Source organism: Chionomys nivalis, chromosome 4 (assembly GCF_950005125.1).
Source record: "Chionomys nivalis chromosome 4, mChiNiv1.1, whole genome shotgun sequence".
Lineage (NCBI taxonomy): Eukaryota > Metazoa > Chordata > Mammalia > Rodentia > Cricetidae > Chionomys > Chionomys nivalis.
In genome coordinates, this window is record NC_080089.1 from 105,298,776 (window position 1) to 105,321,877 (window position 23,102).

Below are 23,102 nucleotides of genomic sequence, written 5' to 3' on the forward strand. Positions count from 1 at the left end.
TGATTGGCCCAGCCAGGGAGCCGCCCCGCCCCCCTCCTAAGGCCGGCGGGGAGCGCGGTGGGCCTCCCCTCCCCCACGCGGGCGCTTAGCCGGCCTGCTCCTGGCTCGAAGCCCTGTGGATTTATTTGATGGAGCAGCGCGAAGGCTGTACACCAATAAATAACGTGAAATGGAGGAACTGCGCCTTTCATCGCGGCTGCAGACAAGGGAGGGTAGGGCAAGATCGGCCAGACGTGAGTCTGCGGCAGGACAGAAGACCTGCTGGGTCTCTGACGTTGGTCAGCGGGGGACTCGCATCAGAGCTCCACGCGGGCTTCACTGTAGGCCCTGTCCAAGGCCCACTCGGGCTGGGAGTCGGCGCCATCTTCCCGCGCCAGGCGAGCCATCTCCTGCTGGAACAGAGCTTGCCGTGCCCGGCTGGGGTCCACATTGATCCAATTGTTGGCGATCCATTTGGTGCCGCGGGTGACCAGGCAGCCCCCATGCAATGAGTAGTCGTCCACTTCACCCACCCAACCTAGAGGAAGAAGGTGGCGTGAACAATGGAACAAGTTGGAGGGAACCCTAGGTTGGACCAGCCTGAGCTGTGCAAACACATAATCCCCATGAAAGGACTTGACACCTCACCCACTAAAAAGCATGGTCAACACACTGGCCCTCTGAGCCCAGCTTCTCTGTTGCAGAGCCTGTCCATAGCTCTCCCCAGCCTGGGTTGTTGAGAGAATTTCCCTAGCCCCAGAGAACTTAGAAAGGCTGGTGCACGAGGAAGATGGGTGGAGATAACCAAAGGGGCAGCACGAGGCCTTCTGTGGCTTAATGAAGTCACTGGTTATGGCAGAAGGCTATTTGAAGGACAGAAACTGCTCTACAGGGCAGCAGACGGGAAAGATCAGGTCCTTCAGGGAAGCCTTTGACCTGGCCATAAGCCCTCACCTTGCCCATCAGGCAGGTAGTTGTACCAAAAGACTGCAGTTCCTTGCTGAGGTTTGACACGAAGGTTCCCTTTGTCACAGTGCCTTCGAGTGTCGCGGAGATCCACATCATCCCGAATGAGACTCTGTGGGAAACAGGATGATGGTGTTTTTGGACTGCCTGCCATTGGCACTGGCGAGAGGGAAAAGTCACACCCCTCATCCCAGTCTGGAAGGGTGTGTATACACTTGCCCGAGGCCCTGCCAACCCACGGAAGTCACAGCCCACTGGCCCTTACCATTTCATCATAGGTCCTGTTGTCTGCCACAGGGAAGACAGTCTCGCCCCCACCAGTGACGTTGTTCAGATAAAACAGCACTGTCATGTAGCTGTAAAGCAGGGGAGGCTGCTGAGCGGATCCCCAACCGTGGATATTCCCACTTGTGGGCACGGGGCCACAAGGCCAGGCAGACCCCACAGATCCACTCTTCCTGTGTGGCTAAGGTCACAGGTGTGCTTGGATAAGTTCTATGACCTTGACCTTGACCTGGCTGGAAAAGGTAAGCTTGTGGAAGTAGGAAAAACAGGCAGTCTCCTGCAATGGGAAGGGCTGAGCCACTACAGTCACATGACACCCTAACTTGGTGCAGGCAATGGAGCCAAAATCAGTGTTTCTGGGGCAAGTTTCAGTAGCTGTGGGTACCTAGGTCTGTTCTCATTTGAGTAGACAAGGGCCAGTAGCTTCTACTTCCCTGCTACCTCCACAGTGAAGGAGAGACTTGCTGGGAAAGGAGGGGCGTGGCTGATGAGGATGGCCGAGTGTATCCCTGGCCCCATACCAGGCTATTCCTGTATCCTCAAGGTACCCAGTCTGGGAATGGATGCCAACCCCCAGGTGGGAGGTACTTGCCGACAGGAGGTCTCGAAGGGCACAGACTCATTGACTACCAACTTGGTATGGGAACAGATGGTCTCTGGGTACACAGGTCCGCTGTCCACATGGGCATGGTAGTGGCCTCCCTCGCCATATCGAACAACCTGCAGTGGCTCACTGAGCTCCACAATCTCCGGGGAAAGGCGAGTGAGGCGCAGCACCCTGGTAGGCAGCGGGCATTCAGTAAGACGGTCAGCTTAAGGAGCTGACCAGTGTGGATCCTGGGCCAGCCACAAGCTTTATCCCTCTTCACCGCCCCTGGAAGCTCCATAAGCCAGTCTAGACTTGACTTCTACACACAGGAAGACGGAGCTAGGAATGCAGTATAATTGTAGTGTGCTGGCCTAATATGTGCAGGGCCCTGGGTTCAATCCCAGCACCGCATAAACTGGATGTGGTGGAGGAAGTGGAAGCAGGAAGGTCAGAAGTTCAAGGTTATCCTTGGCTAGATAGCAAGTCTGGGATACATGAGACACCACATGTGCATGTGCGCGCACAAGCACATACACATGCACACACACAGAGAACAAAGGGTCCGTGGTGGTGGTGATGAACTCTTCTACATCCCAAACTGCAGACATAGAGATATCCAATTAATAGAGAAAATAAGATGGCCGTTAAGTCAGAGTCTCGCCTCTCCTCTCTGGAGTAAACTTGTTCATTCAAAACCTCTGTTTTTATTTTATTTTTCTTCTGCCATTTGTTTTTTAGATGGGGTCTGATGTAGCCCGGTGTTTACCTGGAACTTCATAGCCTAGAACAATCTGAAACTCCTAATGCTTCTTCCTCCCCCTCCCAAAATTCCGGGATTGTAGATGTACATAGCAATGCCTAGTTTCTGCACTGCTGTGGTCAAACTTCACTTTGTGTGTGCTAGCGAGGACTGACAGCCAGCTTAGCCTCATCTTTCTGGGCTTTGGGGGATAGTTTCAGTCTCCAGTCCAGGGCTTGACTGCATACTGCAGCATCATATGTGTGAGGCACCAGCACCCCCCACCCCCGCCAAGACAGGGTTTCTCTGTGTAACAGCCCTGGCTGTCCTGGAACTCTCTCTGTAGACCAGGCAGGCCTCAAATTTACAGAGATCTACCTCCCTCTGCCTCCTGGGGTGCTGGGATTAAAGGCGTGCGCCGTCAGTTGTTGGCCCACAAGGGCTAATGTGCCTTCATTAGTTGACAATTTTTCAGTGGGTCGAATTCCTATTCTAAGAACTGGAATTTAATTCCAAATCACTTCATCAGGTCCATTCTTTTGGTTCTGACAAATGTGTGGAGACCCTGCCCCAGAAAGAACTGTCTCAGGGGCTCACCTCTGACGGATGGCACGCATGACATGATGCGCGCCCTCACCCTGGTGGAGCCATGTGTGGTGGCTGTTCCTCACCAGCTCATCAGATTCTGCCCTGTGGCTCCTCATGTACTTGTGGAAGTCGCGAAGGTCCATGCTGGTGAACTCCTGCAGACTCAGCACTCCTGCGCAGGGTACGCTCATCAGTGCCTGCCAGGCCCGTGTGGCGCAAGCACGGCGGCAGGCAGCACCTCCCTACCTACCCCAAAGGTAGCAGCAGCCCCTGGCCTCAGGCACTGGGGGGCCATGTGCACTTGTCCCCACCTGGACTCGGGTCAGATGAACCTGGTTTCTGTCACATCGGGCCCTGAGGGAAGACCCAGAGAAGTTTGTTTTCTGTTTAAGCCTTGATTTGGTCCCCAGAAGGAAAAAGCCCAACCCTTATTAGAGAGCCCGCTTTGCAGGGTCTCCAGAAGTAAGACACTGGAGCTATGTTGAGCTATGATGGCCAGGATGGCCTGGGCTCTGCAGCCTGCCCCGTAGGACTGTGAGTGATGCTCCAACCTATAGAGGGCGAGGAGAGAGACCAGCCTGTGCTGAGTATCCTCCAGCACCTTCCACACTGTGGTGCGAAAGCAGAACTAGTTCCCAGAAGTTCCCTCAAGTCCCATCCTGGGTGGAACCCGGTTGGCCAGTCCTTCTTGCTCCAATACCAGCCACCCTAGCAAAGCAATCCTGACCCACCCCCCAGATGAGAACAGACTCCTCTGTTCCTGCCCGACCCACTAAGCTGGGGAACCTCATCCAGGGCTCTGGAAGGGTTGGTGGCTTTGCTGTTATTCTGACAACCCAAGGTAGACCCCTTCCATTCTTTGTCCCGGACTCCACTAAAGGTGAGCGTGGTGAGCCTGACACCACATTAGAGGAGTCTAACAGCCTTTAACCATAGGTTCTGTCTAAATCCTTCCTTCGGGTTCACTAGCCTCTGCCTGCTACAGCCAAAAGAATCTCCAGCTCCAGGAGTCTGTCATGTAGACCGCAGGCCACCAAGGAGAATGCTGTCCATCTGCTTCCCAGGGGTTAAAGCAAAGCTGCACCCTCCCTTCCTCCCTCCCTCTCCCTCCCTATCCCTCCCTCCCTATCTCCCCCCCCACTCTCTGCCCCACTTTAGAAGCAAGGTGTGGAAGCTGCCTGTTGCAGGGGAAGGGCCCAAGCTTTCCGGGCCATGTTCCTGGGATGAGAGCACAGCTCACAAGCACAGAACTGTGGAAGGTGTAAGCTCACCATCACCATCAGGGTCTGCCTTGATCGCAGCGTACATCTCCTGAATGTTCTCTGGAGTCATCCACCGGCCGTTTCCTAGGCGAGTCTGGGCTAGGACCTAAAGCATATGAAGGTTCTTCAGTGTAGGGTTTCCCCTAGAAATAATGGATCACCAAAACAGAGAAAGCACAAATCTTGCTGCAGCGCTAAAGACTTCAATGATAGGGGCTGGGTGAGGACACGGGATAACGCGAGGTCTCTGTGCAGAAGTGAGGGTGAGCGGAAGGAAGTCTTTGACGTCTGTGAGGGACACCAGAAAGGAGGTCCACCTGCCTGCGGGCTGTGTTCACTCCCAGACCTGCTGGCATTGTGGCCAGGGAGCACTGTTAACTGCTTGGAAGCAGATAAGAACAGGCCTGCGTCACCCTCAGATACTCCAGGTGAGGGTCGGGGGAGGCAAAGGCCTGATTATGAAGGACAGGAAGCAGGAGGACATTCGGCTGGGACCTAACTACCACGACCCTCACTCAGACAAAGCGGTTCAGTGTGAGAAGTGGACCACACCCCGTCAGAAGTCTTTGTGCGTCTTTGTGCGCAGTGTGGGGGGACTGAGATGCAGGCCGACGGGCACCTCAGAACTTATACTTCGTCATCACCTTTAGACGTGGTAGCAAGGAACCCAGCCCACAGGAGATGCTCTGTTAAAGAGCTCGTGGTACATGCCTCCCCACAAAGGGATTTTCTCACTGTCCTGAGTCTCTAGGGCAGTAAGAGACTCAGAGGAGAAAGGATAGCCCCTGGGCCTGGGCGTGCCCAAGGAAGCCTGGGGTAGCATTTGACTACAGAGGCCAGGGTTTTTTTTTTTTTTTTTTTTTTTTTTGGTTTTTCGAGACAGGGTTTCTCTGTGGATTTGGAGCCTGTCCTGGAACTAGCTCTGTAGACCAGGCTGGTCTCGAACTCCATCTGCCTCTGCCTCCCGAGTGCTGGGATTAAAGGCGTGCGCCACCATCGCCCGGCTACAGAGGCCAGGGTTAACCTACAACAGTGGTATGGCCACTGGAAAGGTAATGCAGGGTTCTCGCTCCTGTGTGTACTCAGACCTAGGATCCTAACCTCTCGGAGCTGCAGGCGACCATCATGGTTCTGATCCAGCAGCTGGAAAAGGTCCACCTGGCTGAGCTGCATGGTGCTCATTGCCTCCTCATACTCTTCGGTGGGCAGGATCTGGCTTCGTTGTAAGCCCTTCATCTGTGCCAGGTGGATGATGAGCCGACACTCCTCATCACTCAGGAAGCCTGGGATTTCTGCCGGAAGGGGAGGTGGGTAATCTGATGACTGAGTTGGACAACTACTTTCCCCCCCCACAAGATTCTTGGGTATTTTCTGTTCCTTGATGGCCATCAGAGCTGGGGGACCTTACATATCCATTTACACACACACACACACACACACACACACACACACAGAGAGAGAGAGAGAGAGAGACTTTTGTTGTTTTTGAGAACAGGTTCTTACTGTGTAGTCTTGGCTGGCTTGAAATTTGCTCTGTAGACCAGGCTGGCCTCAAACTCACAGACATCTGCCTGCCTCTGCCTCCAGAGTGCGGGGATTAAGGGTTTGTGCACCTATATGCTAAGGTTGAGTTGTCCTGCAAGGTTTTTGTTGTTGTTGTTGTTGTTGTTGTTTTTTCCCCAGAGTTTGGGATGAGGGGTCTCTTGTCCTGTCTCATTGATAGCAGCACACATTTTCCAGAGGGGTGGGGAGATTCATGGCAGTGAGCTGGGGCTAAGACAAAGACAACTGATCTACCTCAGCATGAAACCGAAAGCCACCAGATGAATTTAATGGTAGAGGGTGGGCCTCTTTTTAAAAAAACAAAAAACAAACAAACAAAAAACAAAACATAAATTTACTGTAGGCCAGGGTATCTCAAATGGTAGCACTTCTACCGATCTTCAAGTCCTTTGGTTTTCTGGTGGCCTACATGACCACAACAACTGAGGTGGTGGCGTGTGTGGGTTGGGGCCCTGCCAGCCCCAGTTTCCATGCAGCGACCAGGGCCAGGTGCCACAGGCATCTCTCTATCTTGGTTTTGTCACAGGAGCAAGTATTCTTGGTGTGCTGGCTGATTTCAATCCCATCCCTATTTTTTGGCGTGGCATCATAGCAGGTCCCATATTTTACCAAACGTTTCATTATTCTCAGTGTGGTAGCTGCTGCGTTCCTGTTGTCTGGACTTGAGCCCAGACAGCTTTTTTGTTGTTGTGGCTATTGTTTCAGATCGTGTCTCAGGGTACAGGGTGACCTCAAACTTGCTCTGTGCCAAGGAAGTCCTTGAACTCCTGATTCCGCTGCCTTGACCTCTTCAGTGCTAGGATTACAGGTGTGTATCACCATACTTAACTTGGCTTCTTCCCAGGTGTATGTATGGAGGGGGGTTTGGCTTTTTGAGACATGATCACACTGTATAGCCCTAGCTGGTTTGGAACTTGCTATGTAGACCAAGATGGGCTCAAACTCATAGATATCTGCCTGCCCGTCTCTTTTTTTTTTTTTTTTTTTTTTAAAGATTTTATTTATTTATTATGTATACAACATTCTGCCTCCATGGATGCCTGCAGGCCAGAGGGCGCCAGATCTCATTACAGATGGTTGTGAGCCACCATGTGGTTGCTGGGAATTGAACTCAGGTCCTCTGGAAGAACAGTCAGTGTTCTTAACCGCTGAGCCATCTCTCCAGCCCTTTTTTTTTTTTTTTAAGATTTATTTATTTATTATGTGTACAACATTCCTTCCATGTGTGCCTGAATGCCAGAAGGGGGCGCTGGGTTTCATTATAGATGGCTGTGAGCCACCATGTGGTTGCTGGGAATTGAACTCAGGACCTCTGGAAGAGCAGTCAGTGCTCTTAACCACTGAGCCATTTCTCCCCTGCCTGCCCGTCTCTTGAGTGCTGGGACTAAAGGCGTGTGCCACCACACCCAGGTGGATTTATATCTTATATGTCAGAGGGACAGTGGCTCGTTCTTGCTTGTTTTCCTTTCAGTATTGTTCAATCCAATTCTTGAGGGCAGTGGTTCTCAATCCTGCTAACGCTGTGACCCTTTCATACAGTTCCCCATGGTGTGGTGACCCCCAGCCAGAAAGTCATTTTTGTTTCTGCTTTATAACTGTAATTTTGCTACTGTTATGAATAATAATACAAATATCTGCTATTTCTGGTGGTTGTTAAGGGATCGTGACCCACAGGTTGAGAACCGCTTCGGGTAGCTCCAAGGGCCTTCCCCTTCTTCTCCTGCAGAAGTGGTTGTGTCTGTATGCCAAAGGCTGAGCTAGTTACCCAGTACTGGGAAGTCAGCAGGAATCACCTAGAATGCTCCAGTCCTCAAGTAAAGACTATTAGCCCAGGGACTCTGCTCTGTCGCTACCTGTCCACATATGAACCAAGCTGGCAGATGGTCAGAAGGAGCTAGACCCTGAGCCTCAAGTGTGGGCAACCCACATGGCACAGCCCAGGTGCTCCCATGGCAGAAGCCCGAGCGAGTCCTTTTAGCTTAAGAAAAGAATTCCTTGAGAGACAAGAAGCCAGCAGAGAAAAGGCCGCCGTTTCTCCCAGTCATCTGCGAGCCTGACAGAGCAGCACAGCCAAGAAGGAAGCTGGCCCTGCAGCAGGATGGGAGCCATGTTCACTATGACCACAGCTGAGCGCACTCTGCCAACGGTGCTCTGGTGCGCTAAGCATTCCAGACAGCTCTTGAATCTCTCCGCTCATGTTAGAAGCCAGGCCCTTACCTCTCCTGCACTTGAAGAACAGTGCTCTGCCCAGGGCCACACAGATGTTATACTCAGAACCAGATGGGCCGTCAGCCAGCTATCAAGGGCAGGTTTGGGACCTCAGCTGTAGCACTGCAGACAGAACAGGACAAAGCCCCCTGCTAACCTGCAGGACCCTAGAAAGGGAGGCAGCAGACCTTGGGAGACAGACAGTACTGCTGAACAATGGAATAGGCCCAATTGCTCATCAGTTATCACCTATTGGTTGCTAAGACAGAGAACTTAAATAGAAAAGGAAAAAGGGGCCTGAAGTAGAAAACACAGACCCAGATTTCTTTATTAGGCACCAGGATCTGCAAGCCAAGCCCAGTGGAGCCAATTCTGGCCCCTACCCCTTGTTGATGAAGTCCTAGATTTGATCCCAGCACCATATAAAACTGGGTGCAGTGGCACACACACACCTGCAATCCCAGCACTTGGGAGGTGGAGGAGGATCCTAAGTTCAAGGTCACCTTTTGCCCCATAGCAAGTTCAAGGCCAGCCTGAGCTTCAGACAAAACAAAACAGAACGAGCAAACAGCTAAGTCGGTAAGATGGGTTAAAATTAGGCAGGTGCAGGCATCTGGGCACTTTGCAAATACCCTCAGGACTTTCTGGGTGGGCACAGCCCTTAACCTCAGCCGGACAGTGGTGGCACACGCCTTTAATCCCAGCACTCCGGGTCTGAGGCCAGCCTGAACCACAGAGTGAGTTCCAGGATAACCAGAGATATAGAGAGAGCCTGTCTTGAAAAGCCAAACAACAACAAAAAGCCCTTAACCTCAGCTCATTAAGACCAGGACAAAGGGAACTGGTAAGAGAGAGGGCTTTGGCTTCTGTTGACACTGATGGCCTTGTACTGTGACATGACACAGCACAATGTATGCTCATTCCCCAAGCCGTGGCACTGTTCCACGTACACAGGACACCCAGAGCTGTATCTGACCTATGTGCTGGCCTATGACATAGTAGCCAGTTGCCCTAACTTGACCAAGGGTTGCCACCCCAATGCCCTGTGAGTCTTCCTTGGCTCCCTCTTTGCCCCTGCATGCCTTGACCAGAAGGGCAGGGTCTCCCAGGTGCAGAGAGGGTAAGTGATCTCACCAGGGCCTGCTCTGGAAGCCCAGCTCTTCATTCGGTTTTTGATCACCTATCAGTATTAGGTGGGGATGTGGGGAAGGCAGGAAACGAAGGTTGGTTTGTTGGTTTTTCTTTCTTTTTGTTTTCCCAGACAGGATTTCTCTGTGTAGCTTTGGAGCCTGTCCTGGAACTCACTCTGTAGACCAGGCTGGCCTCGAAATCACAGAGATACACCTGTCTCTGCCTCCCGAGTGCTGGGATTAAAGGTGTGCACCACCACTGCCCAGATGAAGGTTTGTTTTTGTGTTCCTAGCAGAGGGAAGTAAGTACCCTGGGACAGATGGCATAGGTCAGAGGCCAGTGATGCTGAACCTGTGGGGTTTGGGTTCTTGGTCCATAACCACAAACTACCAGGTCTCCTTTCCACTGGAAATGCAGAAGCTCCATCTGCCCAAGGGATGCTGGCAAGAGATGAAGCCAAAGGTCACAAAGCTGATTGTTCCACCCCAGCCTGACTTTGCCTCTGAACAGCATTTCCTCAGCTCCCTCTGGGCAGAGAAAGCCCCTCCCAGGGCTGGAGCTCTGAGCTGTCAGGAGCGGTGAGAATGGATTCTTTCAGGACTCAGAGGCAATCAGGTTGTATGCTGTGTCCGCTCCTGCCTGGCTTCAGTGTCCAAAGGGCTTTCGGGGAGGGAGGGAAGGAGGGAGGAGTACTGCAGGCCCCACCACCCAGGATGTAGGGCCCTCCCTCAGCCCTCTCTGAGTGAGAGATGACTAAGAAGCTGGTGGGGGAGGTGCACTGGAAAGCTGGAAAGAAGCCGGGGTTAAGGGAGAAGAGGCAGGAGATGAGGGGGGGAAGGGCTGAGGTATGAGATGTGGCCCAAGCAGAATGCCAGGCTGCAGAGCTGTTGCTAGGTGACCAGAGTGCTGTTGCCCAGCAACCAGAGAGTATTCCTTGTTACAAGGCAGTGCCTAGAGCATGAGAGGCTCCTCTTGATCACCCTGTTTCTCCCACACCACAGGGTCCTTGCCATGTTGCCTCCAGTGACAGGTCTTTAGCCTGCTGTGGCTTCTCCTGACCAGTTATCTTGCATAGAGACTTCCCTGTGGGCTACAGTCCATGTCAGCACAGGTCAAGGGCTCCCACCCACAGCACCCACGTCTCCACTATACTCAATGCCACGCTCAAACCACACCTCTCAAATCAGTCCTGAAGGGATCAAGAAAACTAGACGCAGGTTGGAGAGACCCTGACAGCAGGCAGCAGTCTCGAGGCAAAGGGCGCAGAGGTGGGAGTTGGGCAGCAACTTGCATCTCACAACCCCCCACCTCTTGTAGTGCATAGTTGTAGGGTCTCTGACTTGCAGGCTTATTCAAGGGGTCCTGGACATGTTGTATATCAGTGACCTTGGAGAGTTCTGAGTGTGTGGCACCCTTTACAGGTCGTACGTGTGTGAGAGAGGGTGGGGGGTATGTATTGTGTAAGGGTCGATGTGTATGAATATGGAGGTCAGGGGATAGAGGACAAATCCAGGCGTTTGTCTCGGCCTTCTGCCTTGTTTGAGACAGGCCTCTTTCTTAGCCCTTCACCACTGCATAAACAACAGGCCAGGGGTCCTGCAGGTTTCCAGAATTCTCCTGTTTCCACCCCTTATCTTGTCATAGAAATACTGGGATTACAGGTGTGTCCTATTGTGCCCAGCTTTTACGTGGGTTCCATGAACGTGTGTGGCAAGCACTTTCCTACGGAGCCATCTCTCCTCGCCCTTCACATCTAATACACGTGTGTGAGCAAAGACACACGTGAGATGGACACCCGGGCTCTATGCCTAATTAGAACAAAAATAAATAAATTTCTTTACAGTCAGGCTAGAACATCAACAGAAACAAACAATAATAACAAGCCGGGAGGAGTGGTGGATGCCTGCCAAGCCAGCATTTGAAATATAAAGGCAGGAGGATCGGGAGTTCAAAGTCATCCTTGGCTGCATAGAGAGCTGCTGGGCTTCATGAGATCCTCAAGAAACAGAAATTCTTGGGCTGGAGAGTTGGCTCAGCGGTTAAGAGCATTGCCTGCTCTTCCAAAGGTCCTGAGTTCAATTTCCGGCAACCACATGGTGGCTCACAACCATCTGTAATGAGGTCTGGTGCCCTCTTCTGGCCTTCAGGCATACACGCAGACAGAATATTGTACACATAATGAATAAATAAATTAAAAAAAAAAAAAAGAAAGAAACAGAAATTCTGTAAGGACAATGGTATCCCTAAGAGCCTATGCCAAGGGCAGAGCATCAGACAGAAAGGTCTTAATTAGTTAAATGGAGGGTTGGGGTGGAGGGGACAAAGACGGACACCTAGAGACCAACCAAGGTGGTCACTTAGTTCCAGGATCCATTCTGCAGACCAGGGCAGACTGGGACAACATATAACCTCTGGCAGAGAGCCCTGTGATCTGGACTCAAGACTAGAATTGTTGGATGTGGGTTCTTTGCCCTCACCAGAGTTGGTGTTAACAATGAGACATTGATGGGGGCCTAGGGAGATGGCTCAATGGTTAAGAGCATTGCTCTGCCAGAGGACCCAAGTTCAGTTCCTAGAACCTGTATGGTAGCTAACAACTGTCTGTAACACTAGTTCCAAGGAATCCAAATTTCTCATACAGACGTACACGCAAGAAAAAGATCAATGTAAATAAAAGTAAATATAAAGAAACAAACGAATGAAAAAAAACCAATGTGACATTGCTGCTCCTGGATGTCCTGGAGTACACCAGCTCCTCCAGGACCATCCATAGGAAGTGTTGGCTGGAAGGTGCAGGGGGCCACCTGATGGTAACCACAGCTCATGCCACCAAACTGCAGCTAGCTGTTCACGGCAGCACGGCCACCAGCACCAAGAACAGGGGTTAGAAATTCTGCAAGGACAAGCATTCAGAAGAGTGGCAGGAAAACCCTCAGTTTTGAAAAGAATGTTATTGCTGGGTGGTGGCGATGCACGCCTTTAATCCCAGCACTCAAGAGGCAGATATAGGAGAAGCTTTGTGAGATTGAGGCCAGCCTGGTCTACAAGAGCTAGTTCCAGGACAGGCTCCAAAGCTACAGAGAAACCCTGTCTCAAAAAACAAAACAAAATAAAAAGAGCTAGTTTCAGTACAGCTAAGGCTGTTACACAGAGAAACCCTGTCTCAAAAAAAAAAAAGAAAGAAAAGAAGAAAAAAGATAATGTTATTTAGTTTATGTGCATGACTGGTGTCTGCAGTTGCTGAAGAAGGTGTCAGATCCCCTGGCCCTGGAATTATAGATGGGTTGTCCGCTGCATTAAACCCGGGTCCTCTGGAAGAGTAGCAAGTGATCTTAACCACCTATGACATCTCTCTAGCTCCAAAGGTGATGAATCTGAGGGTAGGCTGGTTACAGGGAAGATGCCATCTCCAAAAGAAGAAAAATGAGAGCTGGGGAGATGGCTCAGTTAGTGAGGCCTTGCCTTTCACACGTGGGGAACTGAGTTAAATTTGTTTGTTTGCTTGTTTGATTTGAGACAGTAAGACCCTGTCTGGCATACCTCAGGCCAGTCTGGAACTCACAGAGATCCACCTGCCTCTGCTTCCAAAGTTCTGGGGTTAAAGGCATGCAAAGCACACACAGCTTAGAGGACCTGAGTTGGGATCTCCAGCACGCCAGTTACAGGCTAGGCAAGAAGGACCTGAGCTGCCCACCAGCCTCATTAGTGAGTTATGGGCATGGTGAGATGGCTCAGTGGGTAAAAACACTCAGTCCCCGGAACCCATGCTGGGAGGAGAGAAGTAACTCCGGAAAGCTGGCTTCTGATCTCCACAGGTATGTTCTGGCATGTGTGTCTGCATTCATATTCATACACACATACAGTAATAAAAATTGATGTGCAGTGCTGACCTCTGCATACATGTGTGCATGTACACAAACACACACATACATTGCAGATGTGGTGGGTCATACCTGAAATCCCAGCTTTTAGAAGGGAAAAGCAAGAGGAATGTCATGAGTTCTGGGGCAGCCTAAGTTACAGTCTATGTTAAAAAAAAAAACTCCCACTGGGCGGTGGTGGCGCACGCCTTTAATTCCAGCACTCAGGAGGCAGAGGCAGGCAGATCTCTGCAAGTTTGAGGCCAGCCCAGTCTACAAGAGCTAGTTCCAGGACAGACTCCAAAGCTACAGAGAAACCCTGTCTTGAAAAAAAAAATCCCAGGGCTGAGGCGATAGATAGATGGATGGCTTAGTGGTTAAGAGCACTTGCTGCTCTTCCAGAGGACCAAGGTTCACTTCCCAGCACAACTGCCTGCAACTCCAGTTCCAGGGAATCTGACACCTTCACACCAATACACATAAAATAAAGTTAAAACTAAAAAAAAAAAAAAAGTGTTTTAAAAAATATATCTAAAAAAAAAATCACCCCTGCTTCAAAAAGTCAAGCATGCTGTCACGCATCGGTGACTCTCCAGTACTTCAGATGCAAACAGGAAGGGAACCAGTTGCAGGCCAGTTAAGGCAACACAGTAAGTGTGTGTGGGGGACAGGTTAAGATGGAACAGAGCCTCTGCAGGAAAGCAGTATCCCCAAGGGGGTGCCAGTCACTCAGAACAGTTCATTCTCAGCAGGGCCTGGTGGCGCATGCCTTTAATTCCAGAACTCTAGAGACAGAGCATGAGAATCTCTGAGTTCAAAGCCAGCCTGGTCTACATAACACGCTCTAGCCCCTGTTTAAAATAACATCAAAGGTTCAGTTTACTTCTCAACTCAGGACAGCTGACCGCCAATGCTCCAGACCTTTTGGAAACACTGACTCCAGCTACGGAGATGCTTTTCAAATGCTTAGACTAGGCCTTCTTCTTTTTTTTTTAACATCAAAGGTTCGGTTTACTTCTCAACTCAGGACAGCTGACCGCCAATGCTCCAGACCTTTTGGAAACACTGACTCCAGCTACGGAGATGCTTTTCAAATGCTTAGACTAGGCCTTCTTCTTTTTTTTTTAACATCAAAGGTTCGGTTTACTTCTCAACTCAGGACAGCTGACCGCCAATGCTCCAGACCTTTTGGAAACACTGACTCCAGCTACGGAGATGCTTTTCAAATGCTTAGACTAGGCCTTCTTCTTTTTTTTTTAATATTTATTTATTTATTATGTATACAATATTCTGTCTGTGTGTATGTCTGCAGGCCAGAAGAGGGCACCAGACCTCATTACAGATGGTTGTGAGCCACCATGTGGTTGCCGGGAATTGAACTCAGGACCTTTGGAAGAGCAGGCAATGCTCTTAACCGCTGAGCCATCTCTCCAGCCCTAGACTAGGCCTTCTTTCGCCCTAGACTAGGCCTTCTTTTGCCTTAGACTAGGCCTTCCATCACCTTGCTCTCACTTCCCAAGTGACAGGAAAAGGAAGTTCTCCCTAAAGAGAGAGACAGGACATGGACAGGCAGGCCTGTTACTCTTGGAGGAACTTGGGAGGAAGAGGCAGGAGGGATCCTGTGTTTGGGGCCAACCTGGACGACACAACAAGTTCTAAGTCCATGCCTGGGCTATGCATCAGGAGTAGCTAGGTATAAACAAATAAAAGCAGGACGAAAAGTGAGACTAGCCCAGGTGATGGTGGCACACACCTTTAATCCCAGTAGTGGGGAGGCAGAGGCAGGCAGATCTCAGTGAGTTAGAGGCCATCCTGGTCTACAGAGTGAGTGCCAGGACAGCCAGGACTGTTACACAGAGAAGCCCTGTCGCAAAGAGAGAGACTGAAGGCTGTGTGACTCTTCTCTGTACTGATGGAGGTGGGTCTTGTATTAATCTGTTGCTTTTATTGGTTAATTAATAAAGAAACTGCCTAGGCCCATTTGATAGGCCAACCCTTAGGTGGGTGGAGTAGACAGAACAGAATGCTGGGAGAAAGAAGTCGAGTCAGTGAGTCGCCATGATTCTCCCATTCCAGACAGACGCAGGTTAAGATCTTTCTTGGTAAACCAGCTCGTGGTGCTACACAAAATATTAGAAATGGGTTAGATCAATATGTAAGAGCTAGCCAATAAGAGGCTGGAACTAATGGGCCAGGCAGTGTTCAAAAGAATACAGTTTCTGTGTAATTATTTCAGGTATAAAGCTAGCCGTGCGGGCGGCCGGGTGCCAGGAACGCAGCCCGCCACACTGTACCGACAGGTTCTCCTCCTAAGGAGATGGAGGCACAGGTTGGGAGCTGGAGTAGCAGGAGCAGAGGGGACAGAGCTCACAGCAGGCCTGTTCTCCTCAGCTCTGCCGGCCTCATGAAGATGACACTGGACATCAGGCCAATGGACAGGCAAGTACAGAAGACAGGCACAGACTGCTCCTTCCTGAGATGAGGTAGCATTCTGGAACTGCTTTGAACCACTCTCCCTTTTCCAAAACTAGATTTCTTTTTGTCTTGAAACAGGGTTTTTGTTGTTGTTTTTTCCCAGACAGGGTTTCTCTAGGTAGACTAGTCTGGCCTTGAACTCAGAGATCCAACTGCCTCTGCCACCACTGCCTGGCATTGAAACAGAGTCTTATGTAGCCCAGTGTGATACTTTGAGTGAGAATGGCGCCATAGGTTCATGTTTGAATTCTTGGTCCCCAGTTGGTAGAACTGTTTGGAAAGGATTAGGAGGTGTGGCTTGTTGAAGGTGTGTCACTGGGGTGGGCTTTGAGGTTTCAAATCCAGGCTGATTTCCAGTTAGCTCTCTGCCTTGAGCTTGTGGGTCAGTTGTCCAGCTACTGCTCTGTCACCATCCTGCCTGCTGCCGTGGTCCCCACCGCAGTGGTCATGGGCTCACTCGCTGAAATGGTAAGCCCTGATAGACTCCTCCTGTTGTCTGTTGCCTTGGTCATGGAGTCTCTTCACAGTAAAAGTAACTAAGACACCAAAGTTGGCTTTGAGCTACTGATCCTCTTATATCCACCTCCCAAGAGCCAGGATTAGCCTTCCCAGCTGTAAGGGGCCTTCTGTACAATCTACTCACCAAGCTCCAGGGCTTTCATGGTAAAACATGAGCTATCTGCCACCAAACCAACCAGCGAGCAACTAAGTGTCTTAGGGAAATGAGGACTCAAACAGGGAGTTTATACTATACCTGTCTGCGCTCCCCACTCCCAACCCCTCATTTCAGCCGTATGTAGCCCAGGCTGGCCTCAAGCTTGCTAAGCCTACCCTTGAATTTCTGATCTTCTTTCCTCTCCCTCCAGAGTGCTGGGATGGCAGGCCTGCATTGCTACTACCCCTGGTTGTATTGTGTTTGATGCTTGGGATTGAACTCAGGGCTTCCTGTAAGATAGACAGGCTAGGATGCTACATCCCAACCCCACCCCACGCTTTCTCAGAGCTCAAGTTCCAAGATATATATGTATATATTTGTATGTATGCATACACACACACACACATATACATATATATATTTTTTTCCCCCAAAAAAACTGTGTAGCCCAGGCTGTCCTGGAACTCACTCTGTAGACCAGGCTAGCCTGGAACTCAAAGTTCCGCCTGCCTCTGTCTCCCCCAGGGTTGGGATTAAAGGCACCCACACAACTTCCAGTGTCTCTTCTTTTGTCCTGGTGTTGTTCAGGAGTCCATAGCACAGCACATTGCTAAGTCCCTCAGCTGTGTCCTTTGAAAGCCTCAACAGATACTGGGATCCATTTTGACAGCCTCACAAGGGAAGTTGACTGCCCTCACATTTCTCCTGTTTCTGCTAGTTTACTCTTGGGGACTTCAAATCTGGGTCTTTAATTAATCTTCTTTATAGGACAAGCTGCAAGGGAAGAGGACTCCAGCCTGTGATTTCACCTACGCTAACTGCTAACTTAAGCTTGGATGAGATGCACACAGGCTGGGCGGCTAATGAAAGAAAGCCCAGCCCAGCGGGTCTGTTCACAGGCCTGGATCTCCCTTCCATGATAGCCTGCAGGCTGGCTCTTATCTGTCCCACAAGTTCCAGCTCAATCACTTCTCCAGGGAGACCCACTTGTTACTCTGAGAAGAGTTTCAGCCCAGGGAAGTCTGCCTCTGCTCCAGTCACTACCCGAGCACCACCTCCCGTCCAGTTAACGGTTTATCCTGGGCCCTCCTCGTCCAATGCCAGTTTCAGAAGAGCTGTTTCTACTGGCCTGCAGCAAGACCTTACATGGCCTTCAATGTTACTCAACAGTATTGATAACAACGGTTCACGCGTGGCGTGTACAGCCCTTGTCACAATGGCACACACGTGACATTGCTATTTATAGCACCTCTCCATCACACCAAAGCCTGTCGTCTATTAAGAACTCAGAAAGCAGGAGTTGTGTGTGATACAGCTACCCAGGGGCACCCCGAAGAGCTCTGCTCAGGAAGTGGGAAAGACAAGAATCCTAAGAATCTCAAATACTGGAAGCAAGAAGCTGGGCTTCTGCCGTGTGGGGAAGGGGGATGGATGGAGGGTATCCCTTTATTCTCATCAGACCACAGCTTTAGCCATGATCCCCTGCCACAGTTCCCCCGAGGCCCCCAGGTCAGCTGGCACCTGGTTATCAGCCTCTCACCCAGCCCCAATTTTCTGGAATGTGACAGATTAGTAGCACAGACGTCCAAAGATAATTCCAATGAACTGTTTGGACACTTGTCTCAGGGTCATGCTGCCCAGCCTGTGAGGGAAGAATCTGGGAGGGGATCGTGGTGCTGGGAGGGGAGTGTGGGAAAGGCACTTCTGTCCTCCTGCTGTGGAGATGGGAGCTCTACGTTAGTAAGCCTCTGGATGCAGAAACACATCCACAAAGCAGCCATGTTCGAAATGTTCAAAATAGAAAACACGTGGTTAAAAAAAAAAAAAAAGCCTCAGGGCAGACACTACAGCCCCAGGCCCCTTCCCGAAGTGCCCTGCGGACTTACCAAAAAGCAATGGCTTGAGGCTGAGGGTTCGGATGAAGTGATCCCTGCCTGCGACCAGTTGGACTTTCCGCTCATACCCCACCTAAAGGAAAAGTACACAGAGGGCAGCTGGTGTGCCAGGCCGCACTGCTCAAGAAAAGTCCCGTGTCAGGGCGCGACAGTGGGAAAGTAAGTAGGCGCGTGCGTGATCCGCACACAGTGATGTAGGGAGCAGCGTGGGGGCCCCGTCCGGCTTGGCTAGGCAGTGCCTGGAGCGCAGCGCAGCGCGGGTAGAAGGTGTTCTTACCTTGATGCCCTCCAGCCGAGTGAGGGGACCCAAGGTTGGCACTGACTGTGGGCTCTCCTCTTGGTGCTGGGGTCTGGGGTCTGTGCTCTCATCCCCGTTGCTGTAGTGAACGAAGAGCAGCAGCGCCAGTACGTTGCCAAGGTACAGGTGCACAAACACCATCAGCACCAAGAAGTAGGCGCGGGAGCAGATGCCCCGTGGCTTGCACAGTGGCCGCACCGGTGCCTCTTCGCCATCGCCTGGTCGGGTTGCTGGCACGGAAGGGCGATGCTCTGGCGGCAGTGGCCACTGCGGATCTGAGGCCTCTTCGACTGTCTCAGCCTCAGGCCGCTGCACGGCTGCCGCCGCCGCCATGGCGCCCAGGTCGCGCGCGCGCCCAGGGGAGGGGCCGCGGGGGTGCTCGCGCTGCGCAGTCGCTAGGACCAGGACGGCGTAGTCAGCTCGCACCGCGGTCACTAGAAGAGCGAGCTTCGGGATGCTGCGCCTGCACGCAGCTGCGCCCATAGGTCCACTCTGAGATCCAGGGACCTCGATGGCACCGGGGCTGTCGCTTCCCAAGCTGCACCACTCCCCATCGCCGAAAGACACCTCACACATGTGGAGGCACACAAGGAGGGCACCGTTAGGGCATACTCCATTGCTATGAGTAGTTTCTTGGTTCCCACTTTCCAGGAAAGTATAGCGGGCATTTTCTCGCTCCTGGGAGAGGGAGTCGGGAGTGGCATCAACGGCGGGCCGCGCTTTGAGTTAATGTGCTGCTGAGGCAATGACTGAGCACCTGATGATCAGGTTGCAGAGCATGACTGTTTCAATTAAACATTTTCTGTGTATGTGAGTGACTGCATGTGTACATGTGCACTCCACGCGTGCCTGTGTTTGCAGAGGACAGAAGGGGAGTTGGAGCTGGGGTCACGGACATTTATGGGTCGCCGTGTGTGTGCCGGGAACAGTAAGTGCTTTAAGTGCTCTTAATCAGCTATCCCTCCAGCTTCCGTGTTTTGTTTCGTTTTTTTCTTTTAAACGAAACAAGACAGGGTCTCATATAGGTCAAGCTGGCATATCAAACTCGCAAGGAGCTAAGAGTGACCTGATTCTCCTGCCTCCACCTCTCAATTGCTGGAGTTACCAGGCAGACATCACCAGATCCCTGCAGTTCCCATGACCAAGATATTCTTGAAGGCCCTTCTGGGGTCAGACTGGATCACCAAAGGAAGCCCTGCGAGTCACGCTTTAGGAAGAAACTGCCGGCTGTGCAGCACTGTATAGCTGAGACCCAGACTAGGACTGTCAGAGCTTCCGGGTAGAATCCTGGAAACAGAAAGACGGGGTTCCGCCAGGTTTGTGGAAACACTCGCCTTGAACTTATTGGGTGGAAAGAGAGAGGAAGATAGTGCTTTCCCCTAATCGGGACACCCTGGCCTCAGAAGAAAAGGCAACTCGGATTATAAAAGCAGCAGCCAAGGCATTTTTTTAAAAAAAAATATTTATTATGTATACAATATTCTGTCTGTGTGTATGCCTGCAGACCAGAAGAGGGCACCAGACCCCATTACAGATGGTTGTGAGCCACTATGTGGTTGCTGGGAATTGAACTGAGGACCTTTGGAAGAGCAGGCAATGCTCTTAACCTCTGAGCCATCTCTCCAGCCCAAGTCAAGGCATTTCTGAACTCTGCTTTTCTAGACTGGGTTACCCTAGGGAGATATCCACACCCTAGGGCAGCTGACCACCCACTCCCCAATGCAATAAAGAACTAGTAAGGTTGTACTTTCTGGTCCTAGACAGGATGGGTCACTTCCAACATTTTACAAAGGCAGGTTTCATCAGTGCCCTAAATGCCAGAGCTTACCAATCAAAGTTTAGTCAATCTCAGACGACTTCGTTCATCTTCCTAGCTCACAGGATAGATTCTGGGCTTTTCCGGGTCAGAAGGAAACAGGTAGCAATGAGAATGATGATTTAGCCAAAGCACGTTGGTGTTGAGACACTACAGGAGGTATCAAGGCTTCCTAAGAAGAGGAATCAGCTTCTGATGGCCTGAACTTGCAGAGGTCCTTTCACTGTTACACAAAAGCGAATTCCAGGAGCTACACAGAACAAACAAGCCAGGGGTACAAGAGAAATCCACACCCCCGCCCCAAGAAAAGTCTTTTAGCAAGTCATTTTCTTACAGGGTTTCTCTGTAGATTTGGAGCTTGTCCTGGGAACTAGCTGTTGTAGACCAGGCTGGCCTTGAACTCACAAAGATCTGCTGACCTAGGAATTGTTGAGGAAACCATTCCAGGTTTGCCAGAAATGTCTTAGGACTGTCATGCTAAGGCTCTGAAATTCCCAAGATTCCTTGAAGGCCTAAATAGCCACCACTCCAGAATAAATGCTGGGTGTAATGGGTCTTCTAATTTCTTTACTACAAAAGCAGGGATGTTATGGTAACAGTCACCACGTGTTCCATTTTCATGTGAAGTGGCAGCAGAAATCTCTGGTAACTTGCCTGACCCTACACAAAAGCAGAGGCAATAAGGACATAGCCTCTTCCCCCAGAATTTACTTTTTAATGTGTGTGCATGTGTATACAGTGCTTTAAGATTGATTCTAACGCCTTCCTCCACTGTTCTGCTCTGTATTCACTGAAACAGGCTCTCACCGGAAGCTAGCTCACCAGTTCAGCAGTCTGGCCAGCTTTGAGGATTAAAGGCAGGCTGCAAGGCCTGCTCTGCATTTATTTATGTGCTGCGGACCTCAAGCTTGGGAGGCAATCACGGAACCATCTTCCCAGCTGCCTAAAATTCATCCATGAAGGAGTGTAACTGCTGCAACAATGTTTTAGTCTCAGTATCTAAAATTCATCCATGAAGGAGTGTAACTGCTGCAACAATGTTTTAGTCTCAGTATCTGGGCATGGGGGTCCACACCTGTCATCTCGGTCCTGAGGTGAAAGCAGGCGGGTGGGGGGTCCACACCTGTAATCTAGGTACTCGGGAGGTGAAAGCAGGCGGCCTGTCTACTGCATGGCAAGATCCTGTCTCAGTTTATGGCTTAAACAGACAAGTCTCTACTGCTAATATAGGAATATTCACATGTCTTAGTTGGGTGTGGTAGAACATGCCTGTAATCTCAGAGCCAAGAACTCCAAGTTCAAGGCCTGGTCTACATAGGGAGTTCCAGGTTTCCCCTGCTGTATAATTGTCTTCAAATTATGCTACACTAGTCTGAAATGCCCCCCCTTCCCCCCCCGAAGACAGGGTTTTCCTTCTGTGTAGCTTTGGCATTTGTTCTGGAACTCGCTCTAGCCTTGAACTCAGAGATCTGCTTGCTTCTGCCTCCTGAGGGCTGTGATTAAAGATGTGCACCACAACCCAGCCTCATTTCGTTTTTTAAAAATAATTTACTTGGGCTGGAGAGATGGCTCAGTGGTTAAGAGCATTGCCTGCTCTTCCAAAGGTCCTGAGTTCAATTCCCAGCAACCACATGGTGGCTCACAACCATCTGTAATGGGGTCTGGTGCCCTCTTCTGGCCTGCAGACATACACACAGACAGAATATTGTATACATAATAAAAAAAAATAATTTACTTATTTTATGTGCATTGGTGTTTTGGCTGCAGGTATATTTGCGTGAGGGTGTCAGATCTTGGAGTTAATAGTTGTGATCTGCCATGTAAGTGCTGGGAATTAAACCTGGGTCCTCTGGAAGAGCAGTCAGTGCTCTTTACTGAGCCATCTTCCCAGTCCCTTAACAGACATTTCACATTTTAGTGTACGTATGTTTGTGCTACACCGGGTGTAGCGGTCAGAGACAACCTACAGTTTTCTCCTGCCACGTGGATCCTGCGATCTTATTCAGCAGTCAGTGAAAAGCCTTTACTCACTGAACCATCTTGTCAGAGACATTCTTTCTAAAAAGATCACCAGAAGTTGTGTGAATGCCATGGTCATGGCACCTTGCTGCCCACTGTGCTTAACTGGTCCTGGGCCTTGCTGCTCAGTAAACATATTCACTAGTGGGGCTGGAGAGTTGGCTAAGCTGTTAAGAGCACTTGCTCTTGCAAATAATCTGAGTTTGATTTGCAGCATCCATATGCCTCCCCAGGCATGGACACAGTATACAGACATAATACACACACACACACAAACACACCTACACATACATCCTGTCCCTTCAGACCCCACCGTGTTCCCAGGGCTAAGCCTAAGGACAGCATACCTGCGGCCAGCCAGCAGTGTGGAATGCAGCCCACCACAGTGCTAGCGTGTCTTACCCTGCTCACATGCCTGACAACACAGATCAGAAAACAGACCCATTTCCAATTTTTGTCCTGAGTTTTGTTTATAAATTTCAAGAGCCACAATGTCCTCTGTCATATGGTCTGCATCTGCTTTGGAGAGACCCAGAGGGCTTTAATGGCAGGGCTCAGGACGTTCCTACTTCAGCCCAAGGTGTTTGTAGGGAATGGCTCAATTTGTCCCAAGGAAAGGAGAACTAACACTTCTTCTGCAGGGGGCGCTCAGAACCACTTTCCGCGGGGGCGCTCAGAACCACCTTCCGCGGGGGCACTCAGAACCACCTTCCGCGGGGGCACTCAGAACCACCTTCTCCCCACAGGAAGAAAAGCACTGCTAACTCTAACCGG

At 50.7% G+C, this 23,102-nt stretch overlaps 1 protein-coding gene across 3 annotated transcripts; it reads right to left on the reverse strand.

Moving 5' to 3' along the window:
• Positions 1 to 105: 105 nt before the first annotated feature.
• On the reverse strand, positions 106 to 18,875 carry P4htm (prolyl 4-hydroxylase, transmembrane). 3 transcript variants are annotated; one of them, XM_057768982.1, is made up of 9 exons: positions 18,473 to 18,868; positions 18,187 to 18,268; positions 5,510 to 5,700; positions 4,418 to 4,514; positions 3,156 to 3,318; positions 1,823 to 2,008; positions 1,211 to 1,301; positions 934 to 1,057; positions 106 to 517 (listed from the first exon to the last, which is right to left on the reverse strand). In XM_057768982.1, exons 1-9 carry the CDS (start codon positions 18,824 to 18,826, stop codon positions 297 to 299), a joined length of 1,509 nt encoding a protein of 502 aa, XP_057624965.1. In that variant the 5' UTR covers positions 18,827 to 18,868; the 3' UTR covers positions 106 to 296. The 3 variants fall into 3 exon arrangements, 2 of the variants coding, with proteins under 2 accessions (XP_057624965.1, XP_057624966.1); XM_057768983.1 differs by lacking the exon at positions 1,823 to 2,008 and having other exon boundaries at positions 18,473 to 18,869; XR_009057042.1 differs by lacking the exons at positions 106 to 517; positions 934 to 1,057; positions 1,211 to 1,301; positions 1,823 to 2,008 and adding an exon at positions 3,397 to 3,500 and having other exon boundaries at positions 3,189 to 3,318; positions 18,473 to 18,875.
• Between the last annotated feature and the right edge of the window lie 4,227 nt (positions 18,876 to 23,102).

Coding starts and splice junctions, on each gene's coding strand:
- P4htm (XM_057768982.1), bottom strand. CDS start 18,826: ATGGCGGCGGCGGCAGCCGTGCAGCGGCCTGAGGCTGAGACAGTCGAA. Junction 5,701..18,186: donor CCTCAAGCCATTGCTTTTTG/GTAAGTCCGCAG, acceptor CCCTTCCGGCAG/AAATCCCAGGCTTCCTGAGT. Junction 4,515..5,509: donor GTCGCCTGCAGCTCCGAGAG/GTTAGGATCCTA, acceptor CATATGCTTTAG/GTCCTAGCCCAGACTCGCCT.